The following is a 25862-nucleotide window of genomic DNA, read 5'->3' as shown; positions in this document are numbered from 1 at the left end:
GAAGGGCTTTCTCATACTGATAGGCCAAGGTAGCTCCATCTGGAAGTTTTGATCTGGAGGACCCTTCTGGACGGCGCTGAGGTCAAAGCCCTCAGATGTAGCCGTCTAGTGGGCTGCTGATGAGAACAAAGAGACTGCCTTTGATATAGTGTGTCCCAGCGTCTGCCCCCAAACAAACAGGATGAAAGCCTGACCTCTAATCCCTCCCTGCTTGTTGCCCTTTTCTCTGAGGCCCACCGCTAAACAACCAGGACCGTCAGAGAAAATTTGTCCAGACCCTCACCTTTGTACTTGAGAAGGAGGTGAATAACAGTGCAATATAAGCTAGTAAACCACGCCATTCCAATTATATCCCTAATTTCTTATCTTAGAACGATGAGAGGGTAGACGCTATTGCAAAGTACTCAGAAATGATGCAGTGTAATGTATTCAAGGTCGGAGTGTTTGTAGGAGGAGAAATATTCATGTTGAATTACCTTTGCGGGCAATGCGGATGCAGTTTATTCTGGATTCCTGAAAGAGAAAGAAAACATAGACGTCAGAGGGGAGAGCGTTGCTTTGCATTTTCATAAGAAAAAACAGATGTGATAAAAAAAAAAGGATGATGTGAAGTACTGTGCTGTGACACAAACATATATCATGCTGAAAATAAGACTACAACAGATAAAACACACTTTCTGAATGAATATTAATACATGATATTTACTCCCAAGTCGACATGTTAACTCTGGACCACATCTGGAATCACATCATCGTCTCCCTTCACTGCTGTTTCTACCCTCTGTTTACTCAAATTACAAAACATGAGTGGGTTGCAATAGTCTTCTCTAAAAAAGCATAATTACTTCATGATAGAGACAAAAAAAATTGATTCAGGCTAAAAGGACAAAATACCCCTGAGTTAAGAGTCCTATTGATGACATGAGATTACAAACTATCTAAAATCTGAGAGCTGTGGTGAAGTGTTTGAGAAGATTAGAGATTCTTGCTGAAGGAGAAACGATGAAAGTTGAAAGGGAGAGAGCATAATTAAGAGGAGGGTTTCAGACCAATGCACCACTATGAAAAGGAATTAATTTTATTCAAATTTCAGCTGATGACATTGCAGTGTTATGAATAGGACCTTTGTCAAACAGCACTAATGAGATCCAAGACTGTAATCCAATTCCAACCTCTTGGAGGAGATGCATTATCAAATTAAGATTTACAGATGCTAATTCAGGCATTATAGGACAATCATGCAAATTTGTCCATTCGTAAATGAGCAAAAAGCGCTTTCCTCAAACTCCAGTTAATTTGCTTTTTTTTTTTTTTTTTAAATTGAAAATCCATTTCAGGCTGACAGACACTTTAACAAGTTCTTAACCCGGTGATTTGATCTGAAAATGCAGACCCAAACCGCAGACAAACACGTCGTCTGTCAGAGAAACTCATTTTATTTCAACAGAAATCAACAGCATCACTGATTGACATTTACTAATGGGAACTGGTCTTATTTTGTCTTCTGTTATTTATATGCCTGTACTATGAGATTGAAAAGACAAAAACAAAAAAGACAAATAAGGAGGTTCATATATGGCAATCCAGCTAGATATATAAGAACTTACATATCACTCAGGCCATCATGTCAGACTGTTGATGTCCATATGTGTTTGGTGCTATGTATTTCTTTGTATGTGTGTTTTTGCATATCCTGGCTGCAAATCAATTTCCCTGTAAGGGACAATAAAGACACTTTGAACTTTATTCAAAAGATATTATTATCATTATTATTATTTACTCTACATCATCTAACATTGTGCCCCTCTTTTAAGGAGAATGTAATGATTTTTACTGGTTGACCTTGTATGATTTTCTTTGCATCTGGATAAAATTCACAGTCAAGGGTTAATGCAACTGATAAAAAAAAACCAAAACAAAATAACACAGGAAACGCTGCAGTGCAGAGACCCTTGTACTCCTTGTGGCAGAATATGATGTTTTCATTTCAAATCATTTAGCTCAGAATGTGGAAAACCATCTTTTCTTTCCACTGTTGGTACATAAACATCAGAGGTCCTGAAGTCCAAACAAAATGTCTTTTATTTACCAGAGGACCATAAGACAACAAGAGAGTTTACAGCCATGTTAGCAGCTCCGTGAGGCTATATGTAGGCACAGCAGTGCTTTGTGCTAAATGCTAAGATTACCATGCTAACATGCTTACTATGCTTTGGACAAATACAAAGTTCTCAACTGCTGATGGTGCTAGCATGGCGACAAACTGTATCCTTGAATCCCTGTTAAATATGTTTCATCTAAATTTAACAGCCACATAAACAAACAATATTATTTGTTCTGAAACTGTGGTAGATATTTTGGTGTCATACATCTTGATTGTGGGTAAAAAGCTGCACTTCAGGTTGAGAAGTGGCATTGCCTTTTGCATGACACGTTTTAATTAATAATCATTAATCAAATAATTTAAAGAGTGCATCCCAGGTCCATTTCTGTGCCTCCATAAATGCTGACTGGTAACTTTGAGCTTTTGAGGGATTGACTCAATTATAAGAAACATTTTCCATCAGAAGGAGCAGATTCATCTGAACCTGCCTCCTTTATGGAGAAAGCATTTGAAATAGCACATTCAATCATTACAAGCTTTGCCAAATTAAGGCAGAGAACATTAACATCTATTTATTGTAGATGAAAAAAAAAGATATATATACAGTAGATATAGATTTTTATATATACATATAGATAGATAGATAGATAGATAGATAGATAGTACATCTGAATTACTGTGTTGCCAGCTCAGCAAGAGAGTTCATTGGCAAGCTCCAGATTGTGGGACACACATCACATGTCTGGCTGAGCTGTGCAAGTCAAACCTGAGGGGCGGGTGTTTCCTGGCAATTTTAAACACAAAACACAAATGCCAACACAAAAACACAGCACATACTCAAGGTTATGCAGTGTGTGTTCGAGTGCACGTGTGTAAAAAGTTGGGAGATGTAAGTGTAGATGTTATAAATGGCTGTTCTGTGACCTGCAAACCTATACTCTCCATCCACAGTCTTTCAATCACCTCTTTAGATGGATCAAGCAAAGCAATTAGAGAGGCCCGACAGCCACCCTCCAGATAATTAGCATGGGTAAATGCCAAATATTGTGGGTCCCATATACTGTTCAAATTATTCCCATTGCTGCCACTGTTATCGAGGATTAGGTGCAATGTTGCCCCCTCCACAAAGACATTAAAGACAAACACAAAGTTAAACAGACCACACAGACCCTGACTTATTATGCTGTACAATTAAATGATAAAATAAGCAGGCTGACAATTCACTTTACATTTTAATAAGGTGTTCAGGGAGCAAATACTTCAAGTGATTGCCAAACATGACAACTTTATCACCACTTCCATATGCAGAAACCATTATCAGCAATTGTTTTATCCCAGTAAATACGTGGCTGTTTTCTGATGTTTCATTCTTAGGAGAGAGCTGCTTTCACTGCCAGCGACCCTTTTAGTTCAAGAGCAGGTACACTTTTTTCTTCTTCTTAAATGAGTAGGCATACGGTAATTATTTTTCCCTCTTCTGTATACAATCCAAAAACTGAAACTAAAATATCCCACAGTACATGAGTATTCTGAAAGCATTTATGCTCCTGTAGAAAATCTAATTTAGAAATTCTCTTTCCTGGCCTTCATTTTGTGACAGTGTGAGCTCAGTGCTAAAATGTAAAAGGCCTGAAATTCACAATTGCACACTGAGGGATAAGTGGGAAGATAAAATACAAAAGAAGATACAGAACAACAAAAAAAACATTTAGCAATTGCGGAGCATTTCCAGTCCGTACAGAGTGCGTGAGCCAAACCTGAACATTTGCTCTGTGGTTTTAATAGACTCTCACATTAACACTTGGATGTGACCACTGTCAAAAGGCTGCAAAGTGAAAAATAATAACTCTGTAATGTTAATAATATCAACAATGACCAAAAGAAAGCATCAGTGTCATTATTTGTTGGTCTGTTATTGGTTGAATTGCTGCTATTCTACGATCCTTTATTTTATTTTACTTTATGTAATTAGCATTTAATTAGTATTTTTTTCTGCTGCAGTCAGTGTTAGTTCATGTTGGGTTATATGCCCAGCAACAAGCTGCCCCTCAATAGAATTGATTGAATTGAGTTAAATTACTAGCTTTTTAGCTGACATCCAACTAAAAAGCCCTTGATTAAAAAATTCTTGCGGTTAAAAACAGGAAACAATGAACCAACAACAAAGACTTTGCATACACAAAGGCCTAGTGTCTGAAATATTGACACTAGATTCAAGCTGAGTCTGTAATTATGTGTTTTCAGGAGTAAATGTTGTCGATTTTTTGAATAAAACTGAAAATTAAGTTGCTTGCCCTCCCAGCACATTGTTGTTCTTTCAAAAGGAATTGTTTCAGTCCTGCAGCACCAACACAGGGCTGTTGCCCAGATTTCAACAGATTTCTGTCTGCTACTGTATTTGCATGCAAAGGCAACAGTGTTTGAAAGACTGGGGGACAGTGTTGGCTGTGTGATCTGGCACAGTGCTCCACTCATTGTGGGTCATGGATGTTGGCCCCCTGCCAGGCAAAACAAAACCTAATCCCATCCGCCGGTAAAGCCAGGCCTCCCCTATCTAATCCCATGCTTAGTAGCCTAGTTGTGTGAAGTGCTCACACTGCACTCCCTCCGTGTGTTTCTCCACTGGGTTGGAAAAAGATGCTACTGGTGGGGATGAGCCACCCAGCTCTGTTCATGGGACTTTATAATACAGAGACGTCCGATGCAAAAACAAGAAAGAAAAAGAAAAGAAAGTGACGTGATCCCAAAGTACCAGCCACTGACAGACTGCTAACCCAGCTTGCCTGTATTTGTTCCCAGCTGATGATCACAGAGGGTTGCGTTACCTACGGCAACATTTCTCAGCTACATTGCCACAGTCTGTGAATATTAAAGCAGCAGCTTTCTACCTCTGATCATCTGCACCTGTGCCCAATTATCCTTAAGTAATTACATCACCCAGGTAGCAGCTCTTCCTGTAATGGAATTTGGAAAGGTAATGTGGCGTCCTCCTGGTATGACCGGAGGGCTTTGTATGCTCAAGAATGGTGAAACACACACAGTGTGGAATAACACATTGTTACCTAGCTAAAACGTGTACAACTGAGACTCACAAAGTTTTTGTTATGTGGAATCACTGGCTATCTTCAAAGATAATCCTCTGATTAACTGCGTGATGAAAGAGAGGAGTATATCAGGACAATAATGAAAGGAATAGGACAGAATAGGAAAAGGATAGAAAATGAAAGACGGATGAAGTGACGTGAAGTACATTGTTGACTTTGAGTAGTTCCAGCTAATCACAGCTTCGCTAACTGTAAGTAATGCATGCAAGTAATTCACTGTTAAAGACATCCTTTGTTTGCGAGGAATCAAAGGAGTGGGATATAAACATACATAATTTCCAAATAGCTACAGTGCCAGCTGAATACGTTTCCATTCAACAATCCCTTTCACAGGATAAATACCCTGTCAAGGGTTGTGAGCCCAGACAATACAAACTGCCCTACACTGTCAACCACAGCATTGGTAAATACAGATATTCATTAACACCATTCACTGCTGGCGGAGAATTACTCTGAATACTAATACATACAGCTGGAGGATCAAGTATTGGCAGATCTGTTGCACCACTGGTGGTTCTTGAAAATCACTCACCCCTCTGAAGTTGCTCATAGCTTGGAAATAGACAAGGTAGCTCTTGCGCGGATCCAAAGGGCTGTTCCAGTAGCCGTTGTAAGTGTGATTGTCGCCCACAGTGAAGGGACTGGCCTCTGGCAGACTGCTGGGCGGCAGCTCGGCTGTGTAGTAGTGTGGTGTACCTCGGGCCTGGGCCTCGCCGTGGGACATAGGCAAGGGGAAACACTCCTGAAGCCCCAGCTCCCTCTTTACTTTTTTAACGGTTTCTTCTTCAACCACCACCTGGTATGTGCTGGACACAGGGTGGATGTGCACCTTTAATAAGCCATGTCTGATACAAAAAAAGAAGAACGATCTGATATGTATATTTGAGATAATTTCCTCACCTGACAGGTGCCCCTCTGCCTTGAGCAGGGCGCAGCAGGACAGTAATTGTGCTCTCTGTCTCACTTAGGGGGGACGGCATGTCTCCGTAATCAAATGTGGGAGCTGAACACAAACAGAAACGCATTAAATTTACATGTCAAAAATAATTACTGCACATGCACACACACACAAACACACTGGCCTTACCCAGTGCTCTTTTAGACCACATTAATTCAGTTTAAACACAGTCTTTCCCTCTTTTTGCGTTCCACATAAACGTGTTCAGCCCCTCAACGTCTCATGAAACAGACAGACCATTTAATTTTAGCAAAGAGCCATCCCTTCTCTCCGCATAAATGGCTAACAGTGTTAATATACCCAATACCCATATCCTCATATTCAGTGCACTGTTTGAATTTCCCTTCTAGTTGTCTTGGACACAAGTCCAATTAAAAGTCAGAGGAGTGAGGCTAAATTGAATGGGTTTCTCATTTGAAAGTATTTGGCTGAAGTCGTGCTCCTCCCTGGAGATGTGGCGGCACATTTCTCTTTAATATCAGTCGTCAATTAGTGAAGGGAAAGAAGAGCAAACTATTCATGAGGAATCGATGATTATCATATTAAAATAGCCGTTCGCTAATACCACAGCAGAAAAGAGCTGACATCAATTAAGGTGAGGCAATAAGGAAAACTGAATGTGCGTTTGTTTACATTAAAGGTCTGCTGCAGTTTGTAGAACTAAAAGAGAGTTTGATGCCTGCTGCCAGATAGAGTCTGTTTGAAGAATGATTGTGTATCAGCCATGGCGCAGCACACATCCATATGCATATGCGTGTGAGTGTGTGTGTGTGAGGAAATGTGTGTAGCAGGATACTCTGTGGTGGGTATTGCTTGGAGATGTTGACAGTAGTAGCTGTTGAAGGTGTTCAGTGTTTGCTAGCTGTCAGCGCCGATTTGAGAGACGCTCAGTGTAAGTGAATGTTCTGCACCGTGGGCCAGTGGAGGTGGTTGAGGATGATCTGCAAAGACTTTTGGACTCTATCTGTGGTCTGGCTTTGTGCCAGCGTTCTGTCTGAAATACAGCCAGTAAGCAGCGATTGTGTGCTAAATCTATAATTAAACAAACCGGGCCTATCTGCGAAGAGATAGGGGAAGAAGGAGTGAAAGAGAGAGAGTAAGTGTGTGAGCATGACAGGGTGGGAGTGGCTGCGTTGTGTGTTCCTAGGAGGTGCAATCCCATCCCTTAACAAGCGTAAATGCATCATTAAAAGGAAACAGAAACACCAAGGCTGGATTTCTATCACCAGTAATAAGCTCTGAGACTCTCCAGTGTGACATTCCGGTCCCAAGAACGCACTGCATCTTTCTTTATACATAACACGCAGCAGTGTCCCCTCTGTGGTGTTTCTCTGCTTCCTACCACTTAATTTATGTCTTGAATACTGAGAGATGACAGTGTGTCACTATTTCAGAGAGGCAATGGAAAATAACTCTTATACTCTGGGAGCAGTAGTTTTGCCTCTGCGAGAGAGGAAAGATACCGAGGTCAAGAGAGAGAAAAAACCCAGATCCTAATTATAGCACGCAGTGGGTGAAGTATAGTGTTGTACCTGCATGCTGCATCAGTGGTGGCGTAGAGAGCAGCCACTACACGGAGAGGCTGCCATTAATGTTTTAACATTTTACAGCAGCTTTCACACAACCTCCTCGCTCAGTTAGTCAGGCAGTGGTTATACCTGAGATGTTAGTGGTGATTTCAGTGAGGGCGGTCTGGCCAAAGCCCTTGGCTGTACGGGCTCGCACGGATATTAGGTAAGTAGTTCCAGGGTGGAGGTTGGAGAACATGTGGTAAGTCTCATTCTTCAGCTTTGACACTGTTCTTCTAGGTCCTGGGACGTTGATTCCCGGATCAGACGACTCAATACTTTGGTAACTGATCTGTTGTGATGAGAAAAGAAAAAAAAAAGAGACACCAGAGTCAACCTGGTGCTGACTTCAGGCTTTGTCATTGTAGCCTGTAACAAATTTCAAGTAAGAGTTTCATTTTTAGTTTTTAAAGTTTTTAACTAATCAGCAGAGGTCAATAACTTGATGTAAAAATGGCTCCGTCATAAGTAATAACTTGACTGTTTGATTGATATGATTCACTTCACTCAGAAATGAATTTGCTTCTCTAAGTCAATGTGCTAATTGCTCATGGCTTTATGGTTTTAGATGAATCGGACTTGATTGGCATTGGCGCTGTTAAGTCAAAGTCATACCTGAAGCTTTTCAAAAAGTTCTGAGTGGTAAATTATTTTCTATTATTTTCTGACACCACACAGTAAAAAAAGTGTATTCAAGTGTTTTAATCAATACTGCTAAGTGTTTATGAGTCCTATTACCTCTTATTAATACAAAAATGGCTGTGCATAAGTGTCCTTTAAAAGTGAAATCTTTTCTAAAGTTTTTCCTCAAGAGGTGATTTCCCTCGCCTGCTCGGCACTCTCATGAGAATTTCCACTTATACTCTTTCAAAGAGTGCCGATCTAAAGGAGATGACCTTACTGCAATCAGACAAGGGTGAGCATATTAGGATGTACATTAGAGATCCACTTCATTCAAGGAATGAGCGCACAAACTCACACTATGTACTTTATATGCTCATATGCATGTATTGCACACACAAACCACTCAAGCCAAACCAAAAGCTGTCCTGATTATCATAAGAACAGATTAATCCCTGCTCATGCCTCCTTAGTGTGAAGATAGAATTATGAGCCAACCAGAGACTAAACACAGACAGACCTCTGTGTTTCCTCTACAAAGGCAGACATAAAAGATGCCCGACAGAGCACAGAGCAGCGAGGAGGGCTTGCAGGACAGCATGGCGGTCGATGGGCTCAGGCAGAGTGGTCAATGGTTTAATCTGAGAGAAATGAAGAGGATTTCTACAGCTCTGTATGAAGCTTTCTCTGTCAGTCGAGGGAGATCAACACACTACAGAGTAAAAAATCCTGTGCAGCCCCCACTTTATATGTCAAACCACAAATCCTATTTAATAATATCCTTGAGGCGACATTGCGAGAGAGGCCAAGGAAAGAAGGCTTGAGGATAGGTAGGCAGGCCTACTCATGCCTAACCACAGACACAGGGTGTACGGCCAATATAAAATCGTTATCCACTAAATGGAGGGCCTACAGCACAACACATACATGTGAGTTATCACGCAGGGTTCTGTTGTAATGAGACAAAACCAGCGTTAAGTGCCGGGCCATGTGCACAGGGCCGGTGAAAGCGAATCCAAATCGTGCTGCTGTGTTCGCTCACATAGGCGCAGTGCACCTTGTGATAAAGGTTTGGGTGAAGAAGAGGAATATAAAACAGAGTGGTTTGGAGACTATATATCTGTATTATGCCAGTAACAGTGGCACTTGAAATAAATGGCTCAACAAATATAGAGGAGAGTAATTTATGGAATCAGCATGAAAATACCAAAAGAACAGGTGCATTTCAGTTCCAGGAAAATGATAAGAATGTTGTAGTGTTGCTTGAGATTAACTTTGTGCTGCCATAAATATTGAGTCTAAAGCGTTAGTGGATGTGCTGATTATCTGTTGGAGTATTAGATTATTATTTGGGCTACAGTTAGAAAATAAAAACACAATATAGTGAGATAGAGTGCCCAAAAAACAGACTGTACCGACATCTGATGTAAACAATCTGCCCATAAATAGCAGCTCTTCTGGAGTTTCACAATACATCACCCATCTTCCTCAGTAGATGGAGTTTGCCCAGTTGTCATGGTGTTCAAATTTCAACTTTTCTGTGCACTTAAAAGACCTCTTATCTATGATAGCCGAAAAGTTGAGATACATTTTTTCAGTTGAAACATAGAAATTTGAACTTCTACATCTAAGTGTTCACAACCCCCCCTCAGTAACATGCAGTGGGGAACCGTTAGGGCATTCTAGGCTTTTAATTCTAATTTTAGCTTCATTTTCTATTAAGTGTAATTCAGAAATTTAAGGGGTTACAGTCCTAAAACCATGAAAATAGAGTTTAAAGATTTTTTATTTTTTTAGTTGTCTCTTTAATAGTCTTTCAAAAATCCAAAAAGGAGCAAGGCCAAAAGTGTAAGGAATGGATTTAACAGTGTGTTAAGGAGTTTATCTGCTCTAACCTAAGCTGCTGAGATAGTTAGATAGTAATTTAATGCAGTTTCTCTCTCAATGGCTCCCCAAAGGCAAGGGGAAGCATTAGCCAACTACAGACACGTGACAAATTTCAAGGAAAAACCTGAAAAATGCCCCCATCCCCCATCCATCCATCCATAGGGCACAAGGGGTCACTGAACGGCTTGATGAGTATATTGAATAATGTCAATGATATGCTATGGCCTTAACAGTCACCAGATCTCAACCCAATTGACCACCTATGGGAGATTTTTGAACCAATGTGTTATACCGTGCTCATCAAAACATCAAATGAGGGAATATCTTTTGGAAGAATGACGTTCATCCCTCCCGTAGAGTTCTTGTAGAATCTATGCCCAGGAGCACTGAAGCTGTTCTGGTAGCATTAACTGAGACACTTAATGTTGGTTTCTTCTTTTTATTTGTCACCTGTCTGTAGAAAACAAAAAAGTTCCTGACAGCACATCCACTGTGTAGTATTCCCAAAAGAGCAAAAAGAAATTCAGCAGAGTGTCTCTCTGGGCTCACCTCATATTGGGTAATTAGGCCATTGGGCTCGACAGGCTCCTCCCACTTCAGGAAGATCATGTCATCCAGCGGGGTGAAAGTGAGCGACTCCGGTGCTATGCCTCCGGGAACTATAAGAAATTGTCAGAACAAACATTTGTCGGGGAAATTGAAGCGCTAATCCCAAAGTGAGCCCCTCCTGTCAATATCACAGAAGTGAATGTCACAGTGGCTCAGAACAATGCACCACATGAGACACTCACACAGCCAGAGAGCAGCAGGCTGGGAACATCAGATAAGGACACAGTTAATTTATGAACTGCATCAATTATGTAACCACAATACAGAGAAGAGGCAGGGAATGTAAAAAGGATATTATAATTTTATATCAATCCTCTATCAGAGCTGAAATATATTGATGAATATGTCAGACAGTTGCTGGTAAACTTGTTTCTGAATGGCAGTGAGAGCACAGCGAATGCCTCAACATTCAACTATGGACTGTGTTAACAGTTTTTTTTTTTGGGCCATTCAGTAGCAGCTCCAGTCCCCACAGTCCGTGTGAGCGCTGTACAGAGGGGGACTGTTATGTGAGATTCAGGCCTGAGGCTAAAGCAAGAGCCAAACAGCTGAGTCGACTGTTATTTCTGAATCGAGTTAGTCTGGAGGACAGAGTTGCTTATTAAGGCTTTTGGCAAAAGCGTTCATAATTGACGTGTACTGTGTGTCTATATACATGTATTCATCTTTTCTCATTTCAGAAAAACTCTCTTTCTCTTGCTTCCTCCCTCTCTCCTGATCTTTTTTCCATCTTTCTCAGTATATATCTCTTTCTGAACAATCTTGTTTGTTTTGATTTTTTCACAGAAGAATTGATTTCTCCTTCAGCCGCCATGCAGACGATGTGCGACGGCACAAAGGAATAATAGCAGATAAGAAATAAGCACAAAATCCTATCTCAGGGTTGCAGGGGACCGAGATATAATGTTTTCTCTTTTATGTTATTTTCATCTAAAAATGAAAAGGATCTTCTGTAATGCTGATTCAGCCTCAGTCAGATGGTCACCCTCTCTGTATTAATGCGTTAGAGGAAGACAGAGGTGCTGGTAGAAGTGTTAAGTGTTTTGAAATATGAAGCAAAATAACCACATATGAATCCAAACTGATTAACCACTACTCGTACAGAAGATTTAAAAATCCTCACAACACAGGACACTGTCAGTATATAGGTCGGTTTCTGGGAAGTGTCACGTCTGGGTAGTCTCCATTCTGACATTTACTATGGGAATAGTTAAACAATTTTGAGGTACTGTAGTAAATTTTCACACTCTCTTCCAAAACAGCTATCACAACTAATTCACGAGACCGTAATTTAAGATGTGACAATGATATCTCTTTCTCTGTGCGTAAAGGGTTGAGACAGTAAAGTGCACATGAAGCTGGAGGGCAGCATTGCCATTTTGACAGTGTGTTAACTGCATTTTAAATGATAAAACATTGCACTGCAGCATTTAGAAGACAGCACACAAGCACTTTTAGCATCAAACATCATAGTTCTTGTTCTGCAGAAAACTGTGCCCCTGTGACTGATATTTCTTTATGCAGTATATTACATTAGGATATTGTTAATACTGACGCATCACTGCTTAAGTGGGATTTTGACGCAGCTGTGTGTCCAGTGGTTTTACACCCAGGAGTCGGGCCCCCTCCAAAGGGTCATAAGATAAATCTGAAGGGTTGTGAGATGATTAATGGGGTAGGAGGGAAAAAAAAAAAAAGTTTTGTTACACTAATTCATATTCACTTTGAATACTGTCAAATTCTTGTTTTTTTTAATATTGCATGCAGAGTTTTACCTCTTTGGGCCAATTATTTAAATAAAACCATCCATGCGTCCAAGAACAAACCATGAAAAGTTTAGAGGGGAAATCACTCTGGCGGAACTGCTAACAAGTCATGGACATCTGACAAGACTCCCCGAGTAAACACAGCTTTTTAAAGGGTCAGAAGCCAAAAAAAAAGAAATCTTGGAAATCACTGATTTAATCTTTTACAATGTGTTGTGTTTTATAAGCTCATCGTATGATTCTTGTGTTTAAATCTTACTCTAAAAACTAACGATAACTAACTACAGCTGTCAAATAAATGTAGTGGAGTAATATATATATATATAATATTTCCCACTGGAAATGAAGATACACAAATACCTAAAAAGGTACAGTGTTTGAAGAAATGTAATAAGTTACATCCCACCACTGATTCAAAATAAAAAATGTTTTCAGTTCTCTTATGACACTTCTTATGCTATTTTTTCTGTAACTTCCTCCGGGACTTACTGTCCTCCTCAGTCTGGAAGGTGACCTCTCTGCCCTCTTTCTTCCCCTCTGGATTGGCCAGTGACAGGCGGACATGGATGCCGTGGTAGGGTGGCAGATCACGCAGCGTGAAGCGTGAAGCGTTGTGTTCCACTGCCAGGCACTCGCGCACGGTGGTGTTGTGGCCTCCGCCGCCTCCCGCCGTGGTGTAACGGTAGCACAGGGACACTGAGTAGGTGTGGCAGCGTGTCAGGTTGAACGCCAGATTCTCCCACTGCAGGGACAACTGCCTGGACTGGATATCTGTGGCTGTGAGGCCCCGTAGTGCACGCATGGGCTCTGGGAGAGAGGGACCAAGATTGAAGAAGAAGAAGAAGACGGAAAAAAAGAGGCAATTGAGTAACAAAGAAAGCAGAAATAAAACAAAAAGAAGCAATGTCATTAGAAAAGTCCTGAGGGCACAGTAGTGAATTTTACAAAATGAAAGCACAGGTAACTTTGTTTTATTGCAAAATAATTGATTTTAGACAGAACACCCAGCAAATTAAAGTATCACTGATGTCCCAGGACTACACTGGCACTTTTTCACTTCCTCTCTTATGTGCAGCCATACTGCCCCGCCACAACATGGAGGTCAACAGTTTGCTGCCAGCACAACACACCCACATCCCCCATGGCAGAGCAGGAACTCATGCCAATTGCGCTAATTAATCGGACAAGCTGCGGGTTGCCATCGCACTCCCACCAGTTCCTGCCTCCGTGTCTATGAGCAAATTGACTATCCAGTAGTTATACTTCTTGGCCCTGAGGTTTAATCCACACACACAAAAAAATGCCAGTGCTATACAAGGACATTCACTTCCGCTGGTCACTTTTACATCTGGGTCATCGCTATGGCCATATTTTTAGGAGGCACTGAGTTAATTCTAGTCATTGCCAGGGTAACCCTGACTTTCTCTGACTCTGACTAAAATAAACAACAGCTCTGTCTTTGATATCCTCCTAAAATGTAATGGCAAGCTGAAAGATACAGAGAGCCTCTATACACAGAGGCACAGACCAGCCAGTGTTCAGGAGGACGTCTGAAACTGAAGAGAGGCTGAGTTAAGCCAAGGACATCCTCAGTATCAATGGAAGCATTTATCAGTGGCCATTATTAACACAATCAACGCCTTTTTGTCAAGCAATATGCTACATAATGTATTGTATGGCTTTATTCTTTTAATAGGGTGTGTTGAGTAATGGGCCAGGGAGGCAGGGAATGACAGCAGAGATATGGGGTACATGGAGAGATCAGTGGAGTTTGAGGTTACTGGCCAAGGTCTTCATTCCTTCACTCTACTCATACACTCAGTGGGATTCTCACTGCAACACAGATTAGTGCAGGGAACTTAAATAAGACAGCTAATGCATCACTGAGCAGGGGCTAAAACAAGAATGATCTAAAATACTGTTATTCAGCTCAGTCGCTATATCACTCTCATTGGTTGTCTATTTATCTCTCCGTTCTCCCTTCTTTCTCTCTCTCTCTATTTTGAGTGCACACATTCTCAAACTCACACACAAACATAAACACGTTAACATTATGAGACACAACAGCCCAATGCCCACTTTCTTATGCACTTATTACTGCCTGCAGTAGAGCAATTCTGTTAAAGTAAAAATTTTATGACATTTCCAATCTATACTGAAGGCCTCAGCAGTCACCAGCTTTCTCTTTTAATTTGCTGTCTGGCATCTCATACTAGATGAAAATATGACCATGAGCATTGATCTGAACCTCATCCACACTAATGTGACGGCAGATAAATGGGTGGGCGCAGTAATCGCAAAGTAGTAGACTGCACGCAGCAAGAAATGTTAATGTTCCATTGTTCCAGTGTGACTGAGGATTGTCTTAATGGCGCAATTGATAGTCTGCACAGTCTGAGAGCTAAATAAAGAGAGGCATTTAACTGCTGAGTTAATGAAAGCATCGCCAAAGAGGCCACAGTGTGCTCATTGTGGGTTTTCTCAAAGTGGACATTTGTGCCAGCCCCTTCCCCTTGCCTCGTCTTATCTGTCTGTATGCCATGGGCACCCATTCTCTGGCACCCTGTGGCATGAAAACTGCAGCCGCCCCAACATGGCCAAAAGCCCAGAGCACCATGTTGATCCTTGGAGATTGGAAGTCAGAGTGGATGTGACAGGTTCTGGTTTATTATCTCCCCTAAAACTGTGACATGGGACAACAGCAGGACAGAGCAGAGCCGCCTTAGACTGTATGCATCGGTGGAGAGGATCTGCACTGACTGCGTCAGATGGGAAAACCAAATTTATACAGACATGTACGCCTATACCCATGTGCAAGCAAAAAAAAAAAAAAAAAAAAAAAAAAAAAAAAAAAAAAGCACAAGCACACATAAATCCAAACACCCCAAATGTGCACACGTAGGGAATTCTGGCTCCGAAAGGAAGACATGATGAACGACATGCCAAGAAAGGCAAAGCACTTGTGCTCCTAATGTGCCTAATTTTAGTCAGGCTCCAGTGTTGGCTCCCTCTAACACACCAAGAGCATCACGGGCAGGGGCTCTCCAGAAGGTTCAGTGACCCAGCAGCAGGTGGAAGCCCATTAACGTAGTTTGGGGACCACCTGCAGTACAAATGCTCGCCTCTCCTCTCTGATTTACTTGAGGGGCTTCAAGCTGTGCTAATGCACCGTGCTGATAATCACAGCAATGGCTCATCAAGCACACCTGGATGGCCATCAGAGCCAGGCGGAGACCATGTTCACATTCACGCACATTAGTTTTACAGCACCCGCATGAGGACAGCACGGCTCGGCGGGGAAGTGAATGTGTACGGTGAAGCCAGCTAGCCAACGTGTTTGGAAAGGAGGGAAATATTCAGCATGACCGTGGAAGAGTGATAATAGTCACGGTGGCAAGACGAAGCTTTTGAAGGGGAAACTCACTTTCCTCCTAAACTCAAACAGGGTCCAAAAATCCCTTCTGTTCACTGGATAATTACCACCTCCTGGAAATCACCACAACAACCCCAACATCTATTTTCTCATGCTTTAACCTACTGAGGCCAACAGCAGCGGGTTGGGGGGTGTGGGGATTGGAGGGGTATCAGGACTCAGCAGTGGAACATGGGGTCAGTAGGGGTAGTGTAGACCAGATGGTTTAGAGGTTGGGTCGGGGGAGCTCTGGGAACCAGGTGGTGATTAGAGTCTCCTGGAGGGTCACGGAGGTGAGATACACCAGGTGGAGGAGGTTGCAGCTTACTGTAAAGTGCATAATACATCTACACACCCAAGTAAGAAGCGCGAATACTGATCAAACCATGGAGGAGTCAGTCAGATGCAGCTGCAGGACAAAGAAAGAAACAAAACAAAACAAACTCAACCATCAGTTACTCACAGCTTTGCAGCTACCAGAGGAAAAAGTACAAGACACAACGACTGGCAAAATTAATTTCACCTGTATTTCCTCTGTATTGAACTAGTACTGCATCTAAATGCCCTGTTTAACAGCTCAGCAAACACAGCAGTATTACTTATCCCACACATGGTTGAACAAGCTAATGTCACAGTGGTTGAAATGTAAATACATCATTAAAGGCTGAGTTTGGTGACTTTCACAAACACCGATACCAGCAACTGTGAAAGCAATTTCCGTACGTTGTGAATCCTCTCTCGCTTCACCTCTCGCACATTCACTCGCCTCATTTTTACCGTTTCACTCTCTCACTGTGAAAAACGACCCTCTTTCCCACACATACACACTCACACACTCACTCCCACATCACACACCACACCCTTCCCTCCACTTTTCTCCCTCTTGCTGCCGTTTTTTTTTTTTTTTTTTTAACTTTTTTATTGTGAATTTCCTGTGTCTCTTGAGTTGGGGAGGGATTGGGGAGAGAGGGCTGTGAGCTCACTCAGAGTGCCTGATGAATGAGGGGTGTCTTTTGCTGTTGGGAGAGGAGAGTAGCTTTAATATGTCATTGGAGAGGGGGGCCGGGGAGGCTCTACTGAAGCAGAGTAGGGAGATATGTGAGGGATGGTGTGTGGCAGGAGGAGACCGTTGGGCATAGAAAAGAGTGATGACCATGGAAGATACGAATCCACAGACTGCCTTTGGGTAACACAAAGCTCTCTATTTCGTGTGCCTGTGACTAGGACGCACGCATTGCGGATGCAGGCAGCAGTAATGACTGTGTGTGCATCTGCATTAACACAGTACTCTTTGTGCTCTGTCAGTGTACGTATATTTAACAGTGAGCATGGGTGTGGCCTGTTGGTATCCTGCTCGTCTCCCTGGGTGTTCTGGGTCTGCACTGTGACAGATGACAGAGGTGCACAGATGTGAGCAAGCAGAACAAAATGTTCAATAGAAAAAAGAGAAAAAAAAAAAGCTTGATGTGAGGAAAAGCTTCACCTGAACGACTGAAGAAAATGAAAAATAATAAATTTTTAAATCTGTGAAAACAGAAAAGCTGCTTTTGCTAAATGAATAGAAAACACAAACAAACAGGAAGCAGAAAGCAAAACCAGTAGAGCTGAAATAATTAGTCTATTTTTAAACTAGGTGAGTGACAGAAAATGATCTATTGTAATAATCAAGTGTTTCTGTAATTTCTCAAGCAATAATGGCAAACATCTGCTGGTTCCAGGTTGTCATATGTGACAGTGAAGTGCGTGGGCATTTTTACTATTTTCTAACATTTTACAAATTGAGAAAATAATTAGTGCATTAATAAAAAATAATTGTTATTTGCCCAACAAGTTAATCATTTAGTTACTGTATGTCCCTTATTGTTTATAGAATAGCCTTTACAGTGTGTATCTGTGATTGATCTCTCTAACCATTGTCACCTCCAAATTCTAATTCATTTATTGTAGTTGCCAAAAAAAAATTCTATCTTCTACAGTAGATACCAAAGAAGACTGCTTCAGGCCAGCTGATCTAGTCAGTCAGCTGTTATCTTATAAATAACCCTCAAACCAATATTTGCCATACTGGCAGTAAAAAAGTCTCCCTTTGAGTCTACTCAGCTCCAGAGTTCAGAGAGCGCCAGTGATAGCGAATGTGCTTTTTCTTCTGAGATAAGTATAGTGACTGAGTCAGAACTTGTCTATCAGTTTCTCTTCTGATTGAATTTTACCAGATTATGGCGACAGATGCAGCCCCATAATCTAAGGCTCTGTGAAGTTATTTTGTGTGGCTGTTGGGCATCAGTACTTTGAACTGAGGATCTTTTATGGAATGACTTCATGAAGCATAAAAAAGACATATTTATAGGTATTATTCTTATCTAGATTAAATGTATAAGCCGATGCAATTTAGAAAATCATAGAGCAGTACCGAACGGGTTGTATCAAAGACCCCGCTGCCCCATGCTTGTGGATTGTACTGAACAGCCAGGTGTTCAACACACTTTATTCCCCTCTTCAGGCTCCCGGCCATGCATCACCTAAACAGTAGTCACTGTGATTCCCCTAAGCGCTACATGTTGCATAATGGGTCCTTTCAGAGCAACGTCCCTAACCAATCCCAAAAAAAAAAAAAGCCATCTCATTCTTGGCGACAAAAACAAAAAATCCTGAATGGGAATATACTAAATAGACGGTTGTAGACCGTTGTCTCTATAAACAGGACAACATACTACAAGATTCAGTGGTGGGTACAAATTTCTGGAGTAGGAAAGATGTAAGGCAGAAAACACTCCATGATTCATCTTAAAACAGATAACATATGGATGAAAGCTAGGATGTGGGTGGTGTGCTTTAAGCTTGAAATGTAGCAGCTGCCACTGGCCAGTGTATAGCAGCGCAATAGCACTTTTATGTTCGCAGTCAGACATTATTACGCTCTGGACCATATCAAACTCTGTCTAATGACTGGCTTTCTCTGCAAGTCCCTCACATACTGAGCTTGGAAGATCTGCTTTTATTTTTTAAGTTCTGGCCAAATGGAAATCTTTACAAAGTATCAAAAAATTATAATTCTTTGGTAATACTCAGTCATTTTAAATCCATGATCACAAACCATTCAGCGTCTGTTTTAACTGATTTGTATTTTGCATCTGCATCTTGTATTTTAATGAATTGTATTTATATATAGTTGTTTTAATTTATTGTTTTCCATTTATTTTATCCATTTTTAAGTCATTTGTTGTAAATGAGAGCCATAAATATATATACATATACATATATATCAAAATACACTGCTCTGTTATGTCAATGAGTGTGTAAGTGATGATGATCATGCCTGCTTAATCTATGCTGTGACAACTCTTATCTACAGTAACATAGCCTGCAATCATATGCTGCTATACGACCTAAAGTACAACAATCTAATACATTAGGCCAGTGGTTCCAACCCGGGGGTCAGGACCCTCCAGGGGGTCTCAAGATGAATCTGAGGGTCCATGAGATCAGTGAAGGGATAAGAAGGAAAAATATATATTTGTGTTACACAAAATTATGATATTTGTTCTAGATTTTCTGTTTTTTTCTCTTTTCTTGTGAAATATTTGAACTTTCACCTCTTCAGGCCTCCAAGCATCCTTAAAATTAAACAACCTAAACAGGAAAAATCACTCTTTAGCAAACTGATCACAACTCATGTGCCCACTGAGAGTATAACCTGTCAAAGGGATCTCAAGAAGATCATTTCAAGAAGCCACAAGCCAAAAAGATTGGGAACTGCTTCATTAGGCAACTACACCCTGCCTGGGATCTGGGAGCTAACCTGCACACTTGGTCCTGCTCACAAGAGGTGGTCCAGGAGGGCCAGTTCCTCCCTCTCCAGGCCGAGTCAGCAGCACACTGATGTGGTACTCTGTGTCTGGATCCAGGTGCCACAGCTTGTAGGTGACCATGTTGACCCCGTGCACCTCTGACCACGGTGACTGACTGGCGCGGTACTCAATCTCCTTCCTGATAATGGGGCCATCTCCCAGGATGGAGTTGGTGTTGAGCTGGATGATCAGGTAAGTGGAGCCGGCACGAAGCAGCTGAGGCGGCGCGATGGGGGATGGAGGTACTGTCAGAGGAAATGAGAAGCAGTTCATTTTTTGTTTTCCTGTTCAAACACACATTTGTATTGGTATAAGCATTTGCTGGCGGGGCCATAGCACTTACACAGTCTGGAGGTACACACACACACAGGAGGGAGCATTGTAGTATTAATTTTACTAATCAGTTGTATGCAAACAGATTTCTGCCCAGAGTCTTAAATGAGTCCCCAGGGACTGCAGGATGTTAGCAGGTCAAACTGTGTTCAAATAGCAGATTAGTCATAGCTATTAACAAGGCATTCACAACCTTGCATAAATCTTAGCCAAGTAGCAAGTGAAAAAACAGCTGTGCATGCAGCACATTGAATGTGTATGATCGTTGTATCTAAAGGATTAAATGCTGTACATCTTTTTCTCTAACTGAGTGTTCTGTCCTCACAGCTGGTCACCATGATGAAAGAGGAGACTCTGCGTCACTGTCGGTAAAGACTGCCAAACCAAGGATTAATTCCAGAGCCCACCGGTCAAATGTCACTTACTGGCAGATCCAAGTCACTGAACAATTACACAGAGAACAGTGTGAAGGAGGGAAGGGAATGCAAAAGAAATGAGGACAAAGCATGAGAAAAGATCAGAGTTTGATCTGTGGCTGTGACTAATCCTTCATTCCTGCAGAGGCGCCTCTGTCTTTTATGGCCCTCCTCTCTTTCAACATTACCGGCACCTCAACTCTACTCTGCACCGCTTTCCGTTGCCTTGACTTAGCCTGAAGCAGCTCATCTTTGGGCTGTCAATGACTGCATCCACCATAAAGAAAGGGCAAATTTAGGCCACAGGTAAACGGCAAGTAGGGACGACTTTAAAACAACTCACTCATGTCTTTCACAGTTAAAGTTCACCGCTCTAGTAAATATGAGTTTTTCTCTTCATTTACTTTGTTATTTTACACTTTTTTTCCCTCTGCATACAGAGATATTCTGATACCAAACACTGCTCTCAGAGCTAGTTTCTGTTTAATTAAGGATTTCTCTGCACTGAGATTTATGCTTTAACGGGCTGAAAATCCCTGGAAACACATCCCCAAATGTGCACAGGATCAAAAAATAACAACTAGGAGGCCACAACAAAAGCCAGAGACATATAGCACCTTTTAGCAGAAAGATGGAAATGTTGTGTTCATTATGTGATGTTTCTGTCCTCTGTGGGGCAATAAGAAAGCTTCATCATGATTCCTGCATGCAATCTAGGGTCGTGAAATGAGTAGAGCCAACTCATTAAGGGGGTGATTAGGCTCTTCTTAGCAGGGCAGTGTGGGGAAAGGGATTTATGAAAGTCTTGTTAAGGACTCGGTCTCAGCTCCTGTGAAATAGATTATAGAGTTACAGCCAGTTGACTTGAACATGTCTTACAGCCACATCTACTCGTGATGCAGAGTGAGCTTTGCCAGAAATAACATCTTTGTCCTGATTATGAAATAAAGTAAGGAAGGCAACAACCACATGGTCACAATGATACTCATTTGCTTTGGAGTGTGAGCACATTAAATGGGATTTCATGGCTTTCTATCAGCACGTTCACTGACTCCTGGTTTAGTGGCAGCTGCTGGTGAGAGGGTTTTGGCAAAATGGCTCTATTTTGTACTGTAGCGATCAGTCTGTGTCACAATACTAAACAAAACCCGTGCTTCCTTATCAATCAAAGGGATTTACTTCATGCTTCAACGACAACAGTCTCCGTAAGACTTAAAAAAAAAAAAAAAGATTCATAATAGGAGGAGGAAGCAGCAGAGGACAAGGAGAATGAGAATCTTTCCCATCCTTATTTCCCCTTCTCATCTTCCCTTTACTGGAGTGTGTTATGCCAACAAACCATCCCACAGCCATGTCATTACTATGCTGTCAAAGTGGTGTCAGGCTGTGGGGTTGGAGTGAGTAATGGGAGTGAGGTCACCATCTGTGGTACATGATATGACAGGGGCTGCAGGAGTCCTAGTCAAAAGAAAAGCTTTTTGACAGAGAGCCGAAGAACCGAGTGTGGCAGCGTATTTGACAACTCCAGCTCAGGAAACAACACAAGTCAGGCAGATTGTATTCACCACGTAAAGAGCCATCATGTGTGTCCAGCGCCACACACTTTGTGACTATGGAGTTTTGTGGAAATCAATTTGAAACAGGTGTCTATAATTTCCACCATCAAGCACAAATGATGGGTAATTTGAAATATCTTCACACTAGAGGATATCAGTGTTTGTTATGATCAGTTTTTTAATTGGTCTTTGAATCACAGGCGGTGATGTATCGTGACCAAGAAGAGCGGAAAATCATATGCTATCATTATAACAGCAGGAAAAAAAAAAAAAATGCTTGGCATAGAAGAAACAGAAGGAGGATAAAGAGTGAAACACATAGAAGAGAGAGTGTTTACCTTTTACGACGAGTTCAGCAAAGTTTGAGACCCCAGAGCCCCTGGGGGACTGAGTGACACAGCGGTAAAGGTCTTGATCCGATCTCTGGACGCTGTCTAGCTGGAAGGATACCACAAAGCGCCGGTGACTCAGGTGCTTGACCGACGCTGTTGTTAAAATGTCCCCATTGTGTCTCTGGAAAGCAGGAAAGGACAGGGTGAGAGAGAGCAGGATGGTTCATCATCATCCACCCTGTCTCTCGCGCTCTCTCTCTCTCTCACAAACACACACACACACACACACACACACACACACACACACAAACACACAAACACACACATACACACACAGGTGTATGTCATCTCATACAAGAAATATCAAGACTTTAAGTCCCTAGTATGAGTCAAGCTTCCACACTCAAGCGCCTATACTTCCCATAATTCAACTCAATGTAGCCCCTTCATTATATCCTCCCTGCCTCCCTAAATGCCCACATCTTTCAAACTCCACACTCCCAGTTTGTGATACAGGCCTCCAGAGCCAAAGAAGAAATTATACAACTGTTGTCACAGGTTGAGTAGCACTCGCCATGACAACAGTAGTAAACTGCCTTTTATGTGCAAAATTAGAAGGTGCTTCTGTCAGTTATAAAAACCTCTGAGCAACTTCAAACAATGACTACATTAACTAAAATTGTTTCTTATTAATATTGGTTATTAAAATACACGATAAGAACAGAAACCTGTTTGTGTTTTATGTTAATGTGAATATCTGCATACAGCCAGTTGAAAATGTATTGTATTGTTTCATAGCTATGTGTTTAGTAAGCGTCTTTTTTATTTCTTTTTCCTTCTCTCCTTTTTCTTGTCTTTCTTTCCATCTTTCTTTATCTTTTTTGCCCTCTTGTTTTTACTGTATACTGCATGTTACTTATATTAACATTAGTTAAAAAAGTAATTTTGCATGTTGTATACCTCAGTGTATTTTTTATTAAAAACATGTCTGCACACACACACACACACACACTCACACACACACAAACACACACACACACACACTTCCTATTACTGTACGTCGCCCTTGTACGCAGTTATTGCCCAGTGAACTCCAGGGACACTAAGCTAATAATGCAACAAAACACTTAAATTATTGCTATCTGGGTCAGTTTTTATTGGAGCTATGTGATTAAAAAGGAGGAGGATTGTCCAATTGTGTGCAATTTAATTAGAATGGCAGGACCATCTCTCTGATTTAATCACACAATATGACAATCAGACATGCTTTAATAAAACAAATGAAATCTTGTTAAAATAATAATGATTATGGGGGTAATACATGTCACGAGTGCCGCCCCTTAATAGAGCCCATCTTCCACCTCAGTCATCCTCGGTGTACGATGTTATTGAACCAAAACATTTAACCGCTCAGCAGTTAGAACTGGGAAACAGATGGGCTTTAATGCATGAAGTTTTAATCAGTTTCGAACATAGGTTAACGGATGAATTTGAAGTAGCTGCTCGTTTCGGCATAAAGCAGAAACAGAACATAAACAAAACTGAAGTTGGGACGGACAAAGTGAGAAGGAATAAGGAATAATGATAGAGAAAAGGATGAAAAACACAGAGAGAGGGCGATTCAAATGAATGTTGCATGATGCACCTTGCTGTTGCGCCGCGAGAGGCATTTCTCACATTGTTCCACACCATTAAAACCACTAGCATCCGTCAAGTCCACGTAGCTTCAACAAAACACATTGGATCTGACATTTTTTCCTCATGTTTTCAGGCCATTCTTCCATTCATTGTGCGAAATGGTGGATGTGAATCTTGATACTCATCATTCTGATCTGCCAGTTTTTACTGAATCCAAAGCATGTGAGCACGCTGGGATTAACAAGGAGATCTTAAGGTTATACTTGGCCATTGCTGCTTCTGTTGTGCTTCTGATATGGGCCTATCAAAAAACCCACAGACCACACAAACCTCGGGCCGAGCCTTCGCAAACAAACACATAAACACACACCCGCTGATTAGGGTTAAGCAGGCAACTAATCTTATGACCGCAGGAAAAGAAAAAAGAAAAAATCTCAGTCATACACTCCTGCAACCCCCCTACATCTTTTATATCTCCTGTTCACTACCTTGTGTGTGGATTACAGAAGGTGGGCAGGAGAAATCAGGGGAAAACATATAAACACACATCACTTCCTCTTACGTAAACAATCTGGCTGTAGCTAATTGGCGAGGAAACGTCAAAACGATCTGTTAATCTGGCAGGCGTGCATGGCCAAGACTGTGCTGCAGCTGGTATACAGCAGACAAAATGAACACAAAAGAGCACAATAGACAGCAACTGTGATGTGTGTTCATATGGAGAAAACAGGTCTGAAGTGCGTGAGGCAGAGAGAGCAGACACAGAGAGGTGAAGAGGACAGTAAAGGCTAGAGGAGAGGTAAGCAAAGAGCATTCCAGTGGCCTAGAGATCTCATTACAGGAGGCGCCTGTACGGATACGCCAGCTAATTACCCAAAGCATTTGTCTTCATCCCTGTGTTGTGTCCAAATGGGTGGTTTGATAAAGTGTTCAGCGAGGTGGGAATGAGGACGCTTCAATTACATAAATCACACATCTCCCAATTTTAAACAATACAGTAGGTTTGCCTAAGGTCAACCATGATTAACACTGCGTGTAGTGGGTGGTAAGATGTTGGCAAAAGCATTGAATGTGTGGCTGCACAGTAATTGCAGCAGGAGATAAAAAGAAAATCCTACAGCACAATGATTTTTAGTCCTTTAATCAGGGCTGCAGAAAGAGGAGGGTTTGAAGACCACAGAGTTATTCCCACCAGACGTAAGGACTGTATGGCCTCTCTGACCTTCACTGAGCAAGCCATTCTAGATGAAAAGACAGATATCGAAAACACAGACCATAATATGAATAAAAACAGGAGGCAATGAAGAAAGCAGTGAACACTGTGATCCTATAAGCAATGTAACTATTCACAATGCAGTGAAGTGTGGAGGCTTCAAGGCCTTAATGGCCTTCACAGCATTCAAGCTCTGTCCACAGTCTTTATTTAAGCACGCAACATGTCCAGAGAAGGCTCTGTTGAAGTGGTTGTTTAGAGTAACAGATATGTATTTATGTATCCTGACACATTGGGATTTGAAATGAATTCTTAAACTTAATGATTTACCTTGAGTCACCTTGACCTACGGGGCACAGGCCCAGGCGCTCAACTGTGTAAGGGGGATCCTGGCCGTACACTCTGTTTGAAATTAATGTTAACACTTCTCGATGAACATTCAGAGACAACAAAGAGACACAAAATGGCCACATAAAGATGCATAAGCAGTAGAAAGA

General features: G+C 41.5%; 1 protein-coding gene across 2 annotated transcripts in view; it reads right to left on the bottom strand.

The window, feature by feature from the left end:
- Nucleotides 1-25862, bottom strand: part of ptprub (protein tyrosine phosphatase receptor type Ub) — a 149610-nt gene that overhangs the window by 35372 nt on the left and 88376 nt on the right. For both annotated transcript variants that reach the window (XM_023419731.2, XM_023419732.2), the window contains exons 6-13: nucleotides 22521-22695; nucleotides 19829-20122; nucleotides 13107-13424; nucleotides 10792-10901; nucleotides 7825-8026; nucleotides 6109-6211; nucleotides 5741-6014; nucleotides 477-513 (exon numbers count right to left, since the gene is read on the bottom strand). In XM_023419731.2, the coding sequence (XP_023275499.1) occupies nucleotides 477-513; nucleotides 5741-6014; nucleotides 6109-6211; nucleotides 7825-8026; nucleotides 10792-10901; nucleotides 13107-13424; nucleotides 19829-20122; nucleotides 22521-22695 (1513 nt within the window). The remainder of the gene's footprint in view (nucleotides 1-476; nucleotides 514-5740; nucleotides 6015-6108; nucleotides 6212-7824; nucleotides 8027-10791; nucleotides 10902-13106; nucleotides 13425-19828; nucleotides 20123-22520; nucleotides 22696-25862) is intronic.

Source organism: Seriola lalandi, unplaced genomic scaffold, assembly GCF_002814215.2.
Source record: "Seriola lalandi dorsalis isolate HSWRI2012SDOR001 ecotype SW California unplaced genomic scaffold, Sedor1 jcf7180002054609, whole genome shotgun sequence".
NCBI classification, from domain to species: domain Eukaryota; kingdom Metazoa; phylum Chordata; class Actinopteri; order Carangiformes; family Carangidae; genus Seriola; species Seriola lalandi.
This window is presented reverse-complemented; position numbering and strand designations above follow the sequence as displayed.